We start from the raw sequence: 17083 nt of genomic DNA, 5'->3' as shown, positions 1-17083 counted from the left end.
GCAATCTGTATGTCAAGTCACAGAATAGACTGACTATCATCAGGACCATCCCTTTGTCAGTTGTCTGTTAGGATTGTTGGTGGTTTGCCAGATAATAGAAAGTTAATCACAAGTCTGTTTTAAGGATGTGGCCAGAAAGCGCATCAGGTTTCAACCAAAGATTGGAATCAGCGGCAGCCAGCCAGCCAGTACTGGTCATGTACGTGGTGATGGGGGACGTTGTATTATCCACACGGTTTATTTTTTTAAAAATAGCTGAGCTTTGATCCTCAGCCACAATGAATTTATAGTCTGTTGAGAAAGACTATTTTTATAGGAGTTTGTGATAATATCATGAAAACAGTGTAAATATTTATATTTGAAGGTCCACATTAATGAAATACACAGTTATGGTGAATGAAACATTAAAACCATTTGTGAATTTGAATTCATCATTAAAAAGGCTTCCTGAAGAAATTAAAGAGTGTTCATTATCACACAATTAATTCAGTTCAACATTTAAGGATCAACTTTGCACTTAGTACTGGCCTAGGTGTATTTAACACACAGACCTAAAACACACAAAGTCTTGGGAAAAGACATTCATGAAATAAGTTAAGTATGTATAAAAATGTTTAAGTGACATTTGTTCTTTGAAAGTTCCATGGGGGAACACAGGTAGGATATGTGTGTCACGTTTAATAAAATGTGCCATGTCTAAAAATCCCTGATTATATAACCAACATCTTTGAAGGGCCAAGCCAAGGAAAATGTAGGTAATGATGTCCATGACTGTCGGACTTTGGAATCTAGGGAAGTGGCTGGAAAGTGGATCTGGGAAAATTTTATTTAGTGCTGAAGGGCAGGTACTTTTTTTTAAAGTCTAAATTGAATAGATCTTACTTTTCCTTTGTATTCTTGGTGTGTTGGTAAGCTGTCAGCCAAAGTTGGTACCTGTTGAGAAACAGAGTACGAATTTTTACCTGCAATGTCATAGGTCTTTTCTGCATGTGTGAGCATGTGTGTGCCTCCCACTGTGAGTAACGGATGGTGGGTTATGCAGAGGGAGGGAACGTGTGTTTTTCTCTCGTATCCATAGCGGAGCCGCTTGAACCCTGGGCCACTTGTGCAGCTGATGGCTTCTACTTTTAATCCCAGTGTTTCATAAACAACCTATATTTGTGGGGTGTGTTTTTAGATTCCCGCGTATTTCAGATCCCTGTTGTTCCCGTTGGTTGTCCCCAACAGCCCATTATATGCATCAGGTGGGGTCACAAATGAGGAAACACACTCAAGATGTAGTGAACAGATGGGCAGGCTAGAATCTGAACTGGGGAGTCTTTCCAGGGTATTCACAGAACAAGAGACTCGTTCTACATACACCCTCCCACGCTTCAGGGAAACACCTGAGGGTGAATCAGCAGTACAGTTGGGCCTGAAGGAAAGGGAAGCAGAGCCTTGAGCGAGAAATGGAGCTGTGCTACCTAGTACAGCAACCACCAGCCACATGGGGCTCTTTTAACAAAATTTCAATTTCTCGGAGTCACATTTTGAGTGTTTAGTAGCCCTCGTGTATGTGGCATTTCCGTCATCACAGAAGGTTCTCTGGGACATACTGGTCATCTCTCATAAAGCAAGAGCGGGGGGAATGAATTTAGTGAGCAAAGCTGAAAGAAGTGTCTCTGCAGGGGATTGGTGGAAGGGAGAGAAAATCCCCCCCACCAAGCCAGCTCTTCTCCTGAGGGACTGGTGCTATTTTGAGTTCCGCTGTAATGAGAACAAGGAAAAGATGAACTTCAAACTTTATACTGTGCGCACATTTTAATCTTTTGTGATAGACCTGGAAAGAACACAGCAATTTCGAGTGAATGCGTATATTTAATGATGATGATAAATTCTATGGCTTTTATAGCTGGGCCAGTATTACGGCCGGACTTGGGCTGGATGAGAAGTAGGACACATCATGAGACCTGGCAGCAAAAAGTCGGCCACACGGGATAGCATTCCTGGAAGGAGTCCTTCTGTCTGTGGCCACAGTTGTTGGAGATGCCCAGAGGAGGGCCTCGGGCACGAACAGCGATACTGTGAGGGCACAAGGAGTTGGGGGAGAGGGGCTCAGTTCAAGTCACACTTGGTGACAGAGGAACAAGGTATGTGCGTGCTGCCCTCAGAAGGAAGGTTTGGTGCCAAGATGCTGGCTGAGAACGGCCACGTCCCAGCTTTGGATCAGTGCTGAAGCTTCAGGTCAAAGTACACACGTCAGCTCTGAGGGTTCCAGGCAGGTGGGGCACCTCAGTAAGGGGTATCTGCCTGGTGCTGGCTCCTTGTGAGCTCTGACCAGACACTGAAAGCATCTGAGCTAGCTGATGAGGAACACAAGAAGTTTGCTGAAGTTTTGGCCCATTAGAAAAGGAAGGTCAGTTTCTCTGTGTACATGTGCTCGTATGTTTAAAGAGGCTTCCACTGTTATTACAATAAAATTTCACCTAGCTAGGCTCCAGCTTTCCAATCTGAAAGTAATTGTGAAAAGGTAAGTAAAAATTAACTTTTAACAATAAAGAGCAACTCTAAAGACCGGGCGGTCAATGACTGCCTGCACGAAACAGGCACTTGAAGACCTGCTGTGATTGGTCCCTTTCCCGCCCAGCGCTCGGCTTCCTTGGCAAAGCTCAGAAAAGGCTGGTCTGCAAACAAAAGCTACCGCAGGGTGTTTTTAATGTAAACATATAGTACTCTGATTTTTTTTAAGTATTGGCACTTGAAAGGTTAGTATCCACTTGCCTGAGAATTACTCTCTCTAGAAAAGCACAGGATTCTAGGTAGTCAGGGTTTTACTGCGTTGTTCAGGACCGCCTGCGACGTCCGCCTCCTCACGTGATGGTCTGCCGGTAGAAGCAGAAGGGCCTGGCTTTGGGGGACTGGCCCGGGTTGGAAGGGTGGTGACAGTTTTGGTTTGAGACAGGTTGAGATTGAGAAGGCAGCAGGCCCACCTCCTGGAAGTGGCCTGCGAACAAGTAGTTGGCCCTCCAGGGTGGGGCTCAGGAATGAGGAAATGTCCCCATAAAGCAGAGGGGAAGAGATTAGGAAAACAGTTCACTAGAGGATGCTACCTACGCCTTTGACCCACTGTTGTTTCCGTGGGAATATTTTGTTTCCCCTCCGCAGGCCCCGCATCAGTGAGCTAAACTAGCTTTATTCACATTTTGTTGGCATCCTAGAGTTGAGACCTTCAGCCTGGTAACCTTGCAAACAAATTAACTTGGATGTACACAAATTATTTCATCTCATCCCGTGGAAGTTTAAACAGGTGTGATAAACAGTGTATGTTGTGCTAACAACGAGCGAAGACGAATAGCCCACGGTTTGAATAAGCAGAGATGATTTTTGTTTCCATAGCAGTAAAACATTCGAATGCACAGGGGAGTTATTTTTTTTCTTTGACTTGGCCGACTGAGTCCCCCACTGACCTGAAGTCATGATCTGAAGTAGCTAATCCTGTGTCTATGGAACTAGCGGTCTCTGGGGAAGGGAAAGTGTGCTTCGTGCCCCGTCCAAACACTGTGCTGGCCTCCTCACCCCTGAGGACTTGAGTGCAGAGAGACCTGTGGGAGCGCACGGGGAGGAGGGGGACATGGGTGCTGCACTGGACCCGTTTAAAGAAGCGTGCTGGTTCTGGGTGGTTGGTGCTGAGCTGGGAGGGGAGGAAGAGCACTGTTTTCAAACGGCTAATACCAGAAAACTGTTCCTCTGTTCCTCTTCTCTCCGCAGACGGTCTCGTGATCCAGAACACGCGCCCGCGCTAGTGATGCGGATCATCTTTCTGCCCCTGGAGCCGCACCTGTGCCTCCGGCATTGTCCTCCCAGCCCGAGTCTGCATATATAAATTGGGATGTGGGAAAGCAGGAAGCAAGGCTCATGGTAACTGAGAGGCCCATATCTGGGTAGATCCAGGCCAGGCCCACGGCGCGGCCTCTCCCCTGCTCTGGAGCTCAGGCCACCGTGGCTCCACTCATGTGCTCAGCACCGTCCCTCCATTTGTGCCTAAATGGCACAGCATTTGGTCAGCGCATCTGAAAAGGAAGGTGTGAGAAGTAAAGCCCATGGCCACCTATCCCTGCCAATTATGTGGCAAGACGTTCCTCACCCTGGAGAAGTTCACTATCCACAATTATTCCCACTCCAGGGAGCGACCTTACAAGTGCTTGCAGCCAGACTGTGGCAAAGCCTTCATTTCCAGATATAAATTAATGAGGTGAGAGGCTCTAGAAAAGGTATGCACTTTTACACATACCTTTAGATGGCTCAGCTAGCCCTCTGGCCAGACACCGCAAGGGAAAAGGGATGCAGGATGCGGATGCGCGTTAGCCCTTACACGCCACTCTTTACTGTGGTTTTCTGTGCCAGTTTTGCACGTAGTGTCAGTTCGTTCTTTCAGCAAGTATTTCCTGGGGTCCTGTGATAGGCCAGGCATAAAAACAGACCCATGCTGGAGAGTGGTCATGCAAACACAATTGAAATGCAACGGAAGTTCTTTGACAGAGCTTCGCAGCTGGAGGGGGCTGTCGTCCGCGACTTGAGGAGTGCTGTCAGGGCTTCTCAGACAGGTAGTCTCAGGCTGTGACGTAAAGAATGACCAGAAGGTGGATACAGAGGAGCTTCTGGGGAAGCTCAGACTGGAGGCAAAAAAGGAAGCCGCTCCTAACGGGCCTTCTCTGCTGTCCTGAAGGGTTTATTTATCCTACTGAGTCTAAGTAGTGAAAAACAGGATTTTGATTGGGATGTTAGAGAGATGGTTCATAGTAATTTGGAGAAGAGAGAGGAGGCAAGTAGATGGATGTGAAGTAGGAGTTGACAGTCCAGGTCCTGACAGTGAGGATGGAGAGGAAGGAACATCTCCCAAGTGTCAGCTTGTGGAGCCTTTTCTCGCCTTAGGAGCAGTCAGTCCAGCCTAACAAGTGGAATTCTGTTGGGTATACAGGTGTTGAGGATATGCATTTAATTGGATTTTCAAAGGCATCCATGATATGCAGAAGAGTAAAAAGTACTGTTTTAGCAGACCAGTCCTTTAAAAAAAAATCGTACATTTAGTCTGAATTATTTCTTGAATGACTGTTAGGTGCTCACTTCCATAAGGGAAATGAATATATGAGCTGTAGCTTCTGCCTCCAAACGTTTTTATATCTTAGAAAAGACAAAACCTACGTAACATCCCTCAGTTGCGCACTAGTCTTGAGAACGGTAGTTGAGCATGAATGTTGTGTGCTGTGTATGCGGTCCACACGCAGAATCCCCACTACTGCATGCTGCTTTGGATGCCTGGTTAAGGGAAATCTGTCATTTGCCTTTCATCTTCATGATATGAACTTCAGAGCTGCAACTTTCAGACTACCACAGGTGAGAGTAAAAATTCGGCTGGAGAGGATTTCCCTCTGAGTGGTATTAACATGGACCCACATTATTATTAAATCTTGGAGTGCCCTTGGAGGAAGGCACCTGAAAGTTTTTAAAAAGATCTAGATTATGCTCCTGGCCCTTTAGAATACCACAGTCATAGATGATTGTAATATGATCTAGTTTTTAAAATAAGCCTATAAACGCATAGGTATTTAAAATTCAGATGGGTTCCGTACAGAGGCCAACATTTAGTTGCCATAAATATGTAAGTACTGAGTGCCTACTGTGTGCACCGATTTTGTTGCAGAGCCTCCCTGTTTTGCAACCAGCTGCTTCTGCGGCCTCGGTAATTCTGGCCCGAGCACCGAACGCGAACGCGGAGCTTGCTGCAGTCAGCCCGCGGTGAGGCCGTGCGGGCGGTGAATGAGGGAATGAACGAGGGCGTGAATGAGGGCCGAGACGCGGATAGGAGAGAAGTATGTGCAGAAGACAGTGGAGCGAACAGATGACTGGAGTGGCAGGAATTAGGCGGGATTACTGGGGTAGAGCGCACTGAAGAGGTCTTGGGCAATCTGTCCGGTAGGTGGTGGCTCTGAGTAAGGGAGACAACTTGCCCAGGGAACGGTGTGAAGTGAGGCTGAAACGGGCGGGCAGCGGTGCGCTTTCTGCAAGAAGCACCTGCCCCCCAGCGGCCACCAGCCTGGCGTTGCCTCTGGGCCTGAAGCGGCGGGTCTGAGATGGGGTGGACGCGGGGCGCAGTGGTGGGGATGCTCTCGGCTTTTGGTGTTTAGACTTTACAACGGGCAGCATTCCCTCCCATTTCCCTCAGTTGCACCATAAGCTCCATTTTATAAGCAGAGGTTGGAGAAAATAACTTGCTTCACTAGAGAAGAGAACGCGGGTCCCAGCACAGCGAGCGGGAAAGCAGGTGGAAACAGCCCAAGGCAAGAAGGAAAGCTGATTTGGCAAGGCCGGTTGGAAGTCTTCATGTCAGCAGGCAGCCCTGAGCAACTCTAAGATCACTGGCACGGCCCAGGCGCCGCACTTGGTGCTGGTGGACGCACAAACTGAGACCGGTGGTTTCGCGGTTGTGAGGCAAGAAGAGAAGTTGAGGGAAGGAAACCAGTGGTGGAAGTAATTTCAGCTCTAAGCTGATCATGTTCTAGATTGGGGCTGTTGCAGGAGTCAGGGATCAACTGAAAGGGGGAAGATTTGGATGCCAGGCAAAGGAGAGAGTCAAAAATTCAGAGGAATGGCAGCTGGTACAATGTGGAAAGTGCTATTATTGCTCAAGCAGAGTTAAGGTAGTCATGAGTAGGACAGTCCAGAGTTGTTAACTTGGCATTAATCTATCTATCCACGGGCGATAAATGGAATCGAATCAGATCACAGTCCTCCACAAAGAAAACAAGGGAGAGAGGCGGGAATAGAAGAGCCAGGGCAAAGCTCTGGGGTCCCTATTCACTAGTACTGGACCAAATCGAAAATTGTTTAAATGCCAAGTTTATAAACCATTCCCCCCTCACCTCTATTCCTGATGGTGGATCTATGGATAGCTTGTGTAAGAACGGGGTTGTTTGCCCCTCTAACTAGGCTTGGAAAACCCTATCTGCAGTGTATTTCAGTACATGTGGAACTCAGGGCCCCAGCATCCGTTCCCATCTCTCAGATGCCTTGTGCACTGGCTCCCATCCCTCCACATTGTTTGTACCACGGTACACACCCGTGTGTATGCTGAGCTCTGGCGTGGAGCGAGGGGGTGCAACTGCCTTTTCTTCCTGTCCCATGCACAGAGTCAGCTCATGTTTTGTTTTGTTTTTTTAAAGGGAGAGAGGCAGAGATAGAAGGTTTTGCTTTATTTTTAAGAAAATGACAACTCATCTTTATATTTTTGAACTGGCTACTGTAGACCCCTTACCAATTTACCTCTAGAAAAGGATCAGGAATCTAGGGCAGAAGGGGCGCCTGGGTGGCTCAGTCATTAAGCGCCTACCTTGGGCTCAGGTCATGGTCCTGGGGTCCTGGGATCGAGCCCTGCATTGGGCTCCCTGCTCGGTGGGAAGCCTGCTTCTCCCTCCCCCACTCCCCTGCTTGTGTTCCCTCTCTCGCTGTGTCTCTCTCTGTCAAATAAAGTCTTCAGGAAAAAAAAAAAAGGAATCTAGGGCAAAAGATTGGGTGAAAGGTATGATTAGTACACTTTTGACTTAAATCCTTTTCTTACAGAAATGAGTTGTTAGAAATTCTTTTGTATCCAAAGCCACAAGTTCAGTTGCATCTCAGAGGCGTGCAGCCCCATCTCCAGTTCTTCAAGATCCAGCCTACTTCCTGAAGGTCACTGGTAATTTCACTGGTAATTCAAAAGGACTTTTTCTAGAAGGGCTAAGCTGCTATAACAGTTGAAAGTTTTTCTTTGAGCTTCTGGGACAAGCCATAATCATCCTAGTTGATCTGAAATTTCAGAATACCCGTTTTATATTTGTAAAGCACAGATCAGTTCTGGAAAACCATCACAGTTCCAATTCTGTTGTAGTTCCACAGATTTCCTAAAATCTAAAGCTCTGTTGGTTTTAAATCCCAAGTTCAATGAAAACTTTAGTCATCCTTAAAACTTTAAAAAGGTCTATTATTTTAATAAAGTGTATCATAAAATGCCAAGTCCTGTATGTTAGTTTTCCTTCCAAAACAGCATCCGTAATTACAACGTGTGGCTTGCAGGTACAACACGGGTTGCTTCACATCCACTTCGACAGTTAACTCTTTTAGGTATTCTGTCTTTAAGGCCTCTGGAGCCAGGGGCTGCACCCCTCTGACATGAGAGCTGATAGAAGAATACTAACTAGAGGAACCAGGCCTGAAGTGTCAGGATCTCATAAGCATGCAGCTCAGGCTCAGCGCCCAGGTGGTGGGTGGCGTTCTGGGTCTAAGTGAACACTCTCTGAGAGTAAGGATAAATTTTTCAGTGTTATTTCCGTGGCCTGAACTCATTGCCTCAATCAGTAAAGATCAAGCAGGAATTATACTTAGGAACAATAACCTAAAATCTGGGAAGGGGGTGTGAGGGGAGCATGGGGTTCTGTGTAGAAGGTAAATTGGGTCACTATTGAAAATTCAGTAACTTCCAAAGAGCCTTCTTGAAAATCACATTTAAAAATATGTGTTTGTTTAGAAATCCTTGTATAGATGAGGAAACTATGTTCTCAAAGAATATTTTTTTTACAGGTACGAAAATTGTATTAGACCTTTAGTGTAGTGCCTGGTTTTTTTTTTTGTTTTTTTTTTTTAGTTATAATCTGTATCTGTAGAATCTGGAAAGCACAGAAAAGCTATTTTTTAAATGAAAATCTCTTATGCCAGCACCTAGGGAAAGCTATTAATATTTTCCTATCATCCCCACACATTTGACTATTAAGACAAAACGGAGTCTATTATGAAATTTTTCCTTCTGCTCCTAGGCACATGGCTACCCATTCCCCCCAGAAATCTCACCAGTGCGCCCACTGTGAGAAGACGTTCAACCGGAAAGACCACCTAAAGAACCACCTCCAGACTCATGACCCCAACAAGATGGCCTTCGGGTGTGAGGAGTGTGGGAAGAAGTACAACACCATGCTGGGCTACAAGAGGCACCTGGCCCTCCATGCGGCCAGCAGCGGCGACCTCACCTGCGGGGTCTGTGCCCTGGAGCTAGGGAGCACAGAAGTGCTGCTGGACCACCTCAAAGCCCATGCTGAGGAAAAGCCCCCCGGCGGAACCAAGGAGAAGAAGCACCAGTGCGACCACTGCGAGAGATGCTTCTACACCCGGAAGGACGTGCGGCGCCACCTGGTGGTCCACACAGGCTGCAAGGACTTCCTGTGCCAGTTTTGTGCCCAGAGATTTGGGCGCAAAGACCACCTCACTCGACACACCAAGAAGACACACTCACAGGAGCTGATGAAAGAGAGTCTGCAGGCCGGAGACCTTCTGAGCACCTTCCACTCCATCTCTCCGCAGTTTCAGTTGAAGGCTGCCCCGTTGTCTCCTTTCCCTCTAGGAGTTCCTGCACAGAACGGGCTTGCAAGTAGCTTGCCAGCTGAGGTACACAGCCACCCCCACAACCCCTCGGATCAGACCTCCCAGCCTGTACAACCGCTGCCAGAGCCCCTGGCCCCCCTCCACCCCGTAACCGCTCCTAGCTCTCCTCCCCCACCCCTCCAGAATCACAAGTACAACACCAGTTCTACCTCATACTCCCCACTTGCAAGCCTGCCCCTCAAAACAGATACAAAAGGATTCTGCAGTATCAATTTGCTTGAGGACTTGCCTCTGCAAGAGCCTCAGTCACCTCACAAGCTCACCCCAGGCTTTGACCTGGCTAAGGGAAGTGCTGGTAAAGTGAACCTGCCCAAGGAGCTACCTGCGGATGCTGTGAACCTCACGATACCTGCCTCTTTGGACATTTCCCCCCTGTTGGGCTTCTGGCAGCTGCCCCCGCCTGCTACCCAAAATGCCTTTGGGACTAGCCCTCTCACCCTGGGGCCTGGGGAGTCTCTGCCCCACAGGTTAGGCTGTCTGGGGCAGCCGCAGCAAGATCCCTCACTAGCCATGAGCACCATGAGCCTGGGCCAGCTCCCCCTTCCTCCCATCCCCCATGTTTTCCCAGCCGGCACTGGCTCTGCCATCCTGCCTCATTTCCATCATGCATTCAGATGACTGGTTTTTCAAGCGTACTTTTCTTATTCTGAAAGGTGTTTTAAGAAGCATTTTAAACATCAGTTATAATAATACAAGGAAAGATTTGGAAAGCAGGACTGGGAATATGGCTTATTCAGTGATGACTGGCTTGAGATGCGAAGAGTTCTCGAACTGCATGTATTGTGCCAATCTGTCCTGAGTGTTCATGCTTTGTACCAAATTTAAGAAGCAAGTATTCTTTAAATGGAACTGCAAATATTGTCATAACCGACATCCAAACGAGGGCTGCTATATATACGTGTTTGTCAAATTGAATTTAATCGTAAGCCATGATCATAATAATGTTAACTAATTTTATGTGGCACTGCCTAGTAAGGGAACTACGGAAAGGTTTGGATTTCTCCAAAATGGGAGAATTTTTACAATAAGAAAATAACCTTTATATTGCATATTATAACTAGGCTGTGTATTTCTTTTCAGGGATTTTTCTACCTTCAGGGTTGGATGTAGTTTAGTTACTATTGCCATAGCCAACCTGTAGTTTTACAGAAACAATTTCTTGTGGAATAATAGACGTCTCCATTTTAATAAAGCATTTTAAATGTAGTTTGAATATTTTCCACAAGATGCTACAATGTGAGTTATCACTTCATTTATCTTAAAGACTAAACTGGTTGTCAGTTACATCTGACAGAAAAAAAAAAAAAATCACTGTGTAACCAGGTTAAGTGGTAAAATAATCCAGGCGTCAGTCAAAAAAAGCATTTTGCTGACTTTAATATTGATTATATTTTTTAACAGGAATTTAAGAAAATATTACTGGAATTTAAAAATATATATATATATATTAAACAAGAATTTTCTTTGCTCTGTCTGGCTTAAGATACTACTCTGCTTTATTATTTTTAATCACCAATAAATGCATTTTAAATTCATTTAAGTCAATATTAGTTTTATTCAAAAAGGTTAACATTTACAATGTAACTATAATCTATGTCTTGAATTTGGTATTAATGAGTTTTAAAAATATAAAACCTAACCTTTTTTTAAAGCTCCTTTGTCCTCCTTTTGTGTTTAGAGGCTTTCTATATGAAGATATATCTTACATATAATAAACTCTACAAATCCTGCATACTTGACTGATTTTTATATACAACTACACCCAGGTAACCATGTAGATGGAGTTTCAAGAAGACATTTCCAGCTCCCTACCCAGCTCCCTCGTGCCCCCTCCTGGTCATTACTTCCCCCACAGAATCTACTATTCTGACTTCTATTCAGCATCTATTAGGTACTACCTTTTTTTTTTTTTTTGAGTAAATTAGGATTTCAGGTGGAAGCTCATATGCTTAAGTTCCTAGCGCTATTAATTCATTTCTAAAAACTGATAGAACATTTGGATCTTTCCATAATATTTATTATGTAATTTATTTCTGATGTGTATGTCAGAGTACTGGCCACTGGAGTTTAGTCTACCCTGGGCTACTATGTTCCAGTTTTATAATGGTCCTGACCATTAATTTTTTATACAAATTAGAAATTTGCCTATTCCTTATTGGGATTTCTTCAGAAAGTATTATGACCCCTTGAATCTGACAAGCCTGTTTTTGTTTCACCTCTAATGAGGGTGGGGGTGGGTGGAGAGAAGGAAGCCTTGAGTACCTCTACCCATCAAAGAAGCCTATTGGCCAATGTGAGAAACCGTGGCCCACAGCTCTTACCAGTGATGCCGAGGACCGTGATGGGCAGCAGACAAGTGGCCCGGGGCTTGGCTGTAGTATGTGGAACTGACATGGTAGAGCCTTAATGTACAGTTTAACCTGGGGGTAGGAAATGAGACAAAGGGATAAAGGTTACCTCTTTATGAAGTAGGAATCCATTGGGATGCCTACCTCCATTCCTATATCTGCTCTTACCTCTCTGAGAGAAGGCGATCTGCCAGAGCATGAGGAGGAGAGTACTGGCTCACCTTAGCGAAATCTCCCAAGATCCATTCACAGAAGCTTCCACAAATACTTTTATGTGGCTTAGTAGTCTTCAGTCCATTCCAGGACACATACCTGATTTCCCTGAGCATAAAACAGCATTAGATCCCCAAAATACAGATCCTAAAAGTTTCAGGTGTTGTGTTCGGGGCATTACAAGTGGAATAGGTTGGAATTCTCCTACTTAAATTTAGACAGGAAAAATGGCTTAATTCCTAATTGAAATTCCTTGAGGTCAAGGAAAAAAAAAAAGTTCTTAAATGGAAAAAGCATAAGTATAAAGGACTCTACAAAGAGAGTTTATTCACCCTGAGGACGGCAAAGAAAAGGAACAGAGCCATATAAACCAGTGGTGGACTAACCAGCTGGCTTCTGATTCAGCCATGATAAAGAAATAACCTGAGTCCACTTAAGAGCAACCTTCCCACAGGAGGGGAGAGTTACTGTAACTGTTCCTCCATGGCAGTGTTTCCCCAAAAGCTGTGTGCACTGGTCTGAGACAATTCCTCATGGTATACAGATGACACTTAAAATAGGAACACTTACTGATTAAAGTTCATTAGAAGCAAATATCAAAAACGGGATTTCACATTATGTAGGTTAAGCTAGGTAAAACACTATTTTCCTAGTTAAGTAAGTAATGCTAGTAAGTAAAACTCCAAAGACTGTTTTCCTAAAAGGTTCTAACATCAAAGCAACATTTCTTTAAAAACCTATTAACTCTAATTAAAACAAAAAGTCAACCACTGACATACAGGTTGATGCGTTGTTTAATATTGTTTTGAAAATTTTAAAGAGAGTAATGAAGAAGAAAAGGTGAATGTGGTTTTTACTTGTTCTCCATTATGTCTCAAGAAGAATCGTGGGCTTATAAACAGCCGTCCGCCTTTCCTTCCCCCTTAGGTGGCTTCCTGGGTACACAGCCATCCATGCTGATAAGTTAAAGGGAGACGGTCTGAAAACAACAAAAGGCATTTACTTTAGAACTTAATTGTTTCCACAGTGAGAAAGTTAAATAATGTAGGCATCTTTACATTTTAACAAACTATTCACAGTATCAAGAAAAACGTCTCCACAGCAGCCCTGATATTCAGTATCTATCTCAGGGAACTGTCCCTTTTGGGGGAAATGTGTTTGGAAAAAGGGACACGGTGGTAGCTTCCAGGGCAAAATGAGGACGCATTCCCCTTTCAAGTCCAGTCAGAAGCTGAGTATCATTTTCAAACTATACGTTTAACAAAAGAGTAGGTTTCAAGAGCACACATTTTGTTAACTCAACTGAAGACTTACCCAAATTTCTCTTTGGTTTGCTTGCTATGGATTCATTCTCTTAAAGGCTTACTAACTGTATCTTGCACATTCGATGATCAGGAACACCTGGATTAGAGGTTAATTTTTTTTTTTTTTCTTACCTGGCCTCTAGAAGTTAATCTTTTTTAGAAGATTTAGCAAATCCTTGTCTGAGTTTTGCTCCAGAAGTAGGGTCCACAGCTAATCCTTTGCAGACATAAACAGATTTGTTATTATGTAAAAGCAAACATTAGCAAGAAAAAAAGGAATGATTATGAAATCCTCACATTGGATTCAAAAGTTTCTCTTCTTCCTTTTTGTTTTGTTCTGTTTTGTTTTGTAGCTATAGACAAGTACTCAGTCTCTATCCTGGGCCAAATAATAAGAAAATAGGGACACTCTCAGGCACCTTCTCTCCTCTGTCCCTAGCCCTTCACTTACTCACGGATAGGCCCTTTGGACCACCACCTCAGGTGGCCCGCCATTTAAACAATCTGACACTCCCCACCTCTCCCCACTGCTGTCCTGGCTTTCGAAATGTTCCCTGAGTATATCATGTCTTCACAGTTCTTTGCCTGCTCTCATTCCAGAAAGGGTTTGATAAGCCTTATGGAAGCATGAGATGCCTTTCCTCCCAGGGGTTATTTACATAGCGATGGACTCATTCCACTAACAGGATTCTTTTCCTTTGTGCCCAGCAGCACCATTAAGTATGAGGATGAAGGACTTGATAGATATAAGCATGTCATACCACGGTCTGTTTTGTACCGCATGGTATGGGACAGGAGTCTCAGAGATATCATTTTTTTGTAAATGGAACAATTCCCCTCTGTCCTAGAGCCCTCCATTCTACTCATAGTGTTTTATGAAGGGGAAGTCAGCAAACAACCCAAGGAAATTGTGAATCAAACTATCAAAAGACACAGGAACAGAAAGTTTTCGGTGTTCATTTTACCAAAAGATCTACAAGTTTTAGGCCTTCCCAAGAATCAGCAACTGACCCTCTGATACTCGTTATATTGACCATAATTAAACTAGCTAAGGAAGGGATGCTAGTACAGGTAAGATGCTTAGCTTCATCAAATCCACCGGCTCCAGAAATAAAAGCAGAGCCCACCCCAACAAAGTTGTACAATGCAATTCACTAAATACATGATGCAACATAGCTCTAGAACCCAGAACTGTATTTTCGTAGGGATCGTAGTGTCTGTGTCTAAGTACTGGAGGGGCTGTTGCTCGGCAGGACATTCTCAGGAGATCAGTCCCCTGGATATCCAAACCCTCGGGAAAATAGTCACTAGTTAGAGATCCACTGACTAGGTTATAAACTCACTTTCCAACTGAACATTAGAATCTTTGTGAGAATGAAGGAAGATCTACACCTTACTCCAAAACAACTTCCATACATAAATATATATATATAAATTACATATTACACATTAAATATATTTATAGGTTGTAAATATTATAGGCAATTATTATCTTACAAATGCATATCTCCTTAATGTTTCCATTTTGGACCCAGTTTTTCCAAAGCAGACGAGGATCTGGTCAGGCCTACCCCTTTCCATGGAATTACTTGAGCAAGTTGCTTAGCCTCTCTGTTCTTCCCTTGCCTGTAAACCAGGAATCTGAACAGCACGTTTACCCCTGTGCTATTGTGAGGATTAAATGAGTTAATATATGTAGTGCTTAGAAGAGTGTCCGATGTAAATTTGGGCTACTATCCATGTGAGTTATTTAGCACAGCAAAAAAGTAGAAGCAATCGATGTGCTCAACACCAGGAAAAGAGCTAAATAAGTCATTTTGTGATACTATGTTTTAACAACAAAAACAACACCACCTCTTTTGCCATAGGGAAATCTTCAGAATGTGTTAGTGAAAAAAATCAGGATGTGTATAGGGCCTATAATCCTAAACTTTGATGAGAGGGGGAAAAAACGAAAGAGTATAAATAGAAAAAAATGGAAGAAGATATTGGTGTTAACAGTGATCATGTCAGGATGTGGAATTCTAAGTGACTTTTTATTTTCTTCACACCTTTCCCCCATTTTCCAATATTTTCTACACTAAGCATTCATTTCTTACATGATACTTTCTAGACATGCTCTTTCTCAAAAGCATTTTTTGCAGACAAACAACAGAGCTAGAAACAAGAAGTTCCCAGGCCCCCACGATTGCCTAACTCACAGAGCCGCGCATGCCGGAGAATGCATCACCAGCGTCTGTTTTTATCACAGATAGTCTGGGCGCCTCGCTGAGCCTTTATGGCTCCAGGGCCAGCCTTCCATTCTATAATTTCTGTTCACACCCCAACTCTTTCCTATGCTTTGGCCAAATGGGCCATTTGTTTCCAAAGTATGTCCTCTGCATTTTCATTTTCATAGCTTTATTCATTCCATCTTCAACTTTTCTCCACTGGTCAAAATCTACCTCATCCTGAAAGCTCACCCCAAATGTCTCAACCTCCACCACGCCCCTCTCTCTCAGACTGATACCTCCTCCATAAAGCCTCCTGGGCAAAGTTGTCTCTTTCTTGTATCCCCTTAGAACTTTTATTTCTGACTGTTAAATATTCAATATAATTGACTGTCTCTCCCCCTAGACTTTTAAGAATCTATGAGCATAAGAAATAACCATGCATAATAATTATGTGATGAACGAATGAATCCTCTGAACATCCACGGCAGCTGTGAATCACCTTCATTCAACATTACATGCTTTCTTGCATCAGAGATCTTCCTGCACATGCTTATCTTCTCATAAGACTCTAGAATGGATAAGGATTGTGACTTACACACATGTATCTCCCCTGACTGTGAATTTAGAACAAAAGGCTGTACATGGAAGGTACTACATGTTTCTTTTACTCAAGAGTTTAAGAATGAAAGCCAGAGTTTTAGGGAGTTAACTACCAGTTAGATGAAAGATGGTAAGAGGATTTATGTGGAAGGCGAGTGACACCAAGTGGTCTAAACTACTGATTATCAATCCAGAAATAGCAAAGCCCAGCAACTATAATTTTTAAAAGACTCTCATATTACAAACAGAGTAAGACTGAGCAGAACAGAACCAATGGACAGTAAGATGCAAATCTGGTTCACACATGAGCCTGTTCATATTAGTGAAAGGCAGTGCTTTTTTCCAACCCTTAAATATTTTTGAGAATTCACCTCCCCTCAACATACTTCTTGTATGTTCAATATGCTTTCTCCCCAGAATGACTCCAAATGAAATATGACTAATTTAAAGGCACACCAACACTGGAGACTTTCTATTTAAATGTAAGAAAGTGAGGGGCACCAGGGTGGCTCAGTCAGGCGTCCAACTCTTGACTTCGGCTCAAGTCATGATCTCAGGGTCGTGAGATTAAGCCCCACGTTGGGCTCCACACTGAGTGTGGAGCCTGCTTAAGATTCTCTCTCTCTCCCTCTCCTTCTGCCCCTCCCCGCCCCTGCTCGCATACATACTCTCTCTAAAATAAATAAATCTTTTGGAAAAAATAAATGTAAGCAAGTGAGGCTACAGGAAAAGACAAGAAATTAAATTTTAAAAGCATCTTAAACCTGAAATAAAATAAGAATTATCTCTTAAAGCTAATTAACATGACAATTCTAATTCACATGCCAATAATTTAAGTGGGAAATTATAGAATCAAGATACCTACTTTCTCTCATATATTTCAAGTATTTATTGAACACCTCACATGTGCCATCAACAATTCTAATAAGAAGGGATACAGCAGTACAATTAAAAATAG

General features: G+C 43.8%; 2 protein-coding genes across 33 annotated transcripts in view; one reads left to right on the top strand and one right to left on the bottom strand.

Annotated features, from left to right (window-relative positions):
- Positions 1-10982, top strand: part of PLAGL1 (PLAG1 like zinc finger 1) — a 187546-nt gene extending 176564 nt beyond the window's left edge. For 20 of the 29 annotated variants that reach the window (XM_064596987.1, XM_064596985.1, XM_064596990.1 and 17 more), the window contains 2 exons: positions 3748-4231; positions 8826-10982. In XM_064596987.1, coding sequence (XP_064453057.1) covers positions 4080-4231; positions 8826-10065 — 1392 coding nt within the window. In that variant the 5' untranslated portion in view covers positions 3748-4079 and the 3' untranslated portion in view covers positions 10066-10982. Of the gene's footprint in view, positions 1-3747; positions 4232-5680; positions 5953-7596; positions 7724-8825 lie in introns of those variants that run through there. The other 9 variants (XM_064597002.1, XM_064597000.1, XM_064597006.1 and 6 more) reach the window with 9 other exon arrangements.
- A 280-nt stretch (positions 10983-11262) lies between these two features.
- The window catches only part of ZC2HC1B (zinc finger C2HC-type containing 1B), a 44695-nt gene continuing 38874 nt past the window's right edge, over positions 11263-17083 (bottom strand). Inside the window, exons 7-9 of one of the 4 annotated variants that reach the window (XR_010413403.1) lie at positions 13445-13529; positions 11964-12987; positions 11263-11867 (exon numbers count right to left, since the gene is read on the bottom strand). Coding sequence is in view for 1 of the 4 variants with exons in the window: in XM_064597011.1 (XP_064453081.1) it covers positions 13459-13529 (71 nt within the window). In the remaining 3 variants the exon portion in view is untranslated. The other 3 variants (XR_010413402.1, XM_064597011.1, XR_010413404.1) reach the window with 3 other exon arrangements.

Source organism: Mirounga angustirostris, unplaced genomic scaffold (assembly GCF_029215605.1).
Source record: "Mirounga angustirostris isolate CCGP_5_RB_7025 unplaced genomic scaffold, mMirAng1.0.hap1 SCAF_8, whole genome shotgun sequence".
Classification (NCBI taxonomy): Eukaryota; Metazoa; Chordata; class Mammalia; order Carnivora; family Phocidae; genus Mirounga; species Mirounga angustirostris.
This window is presented reverse-complemented; position numbering and strand designations above follow the sequence as displayed.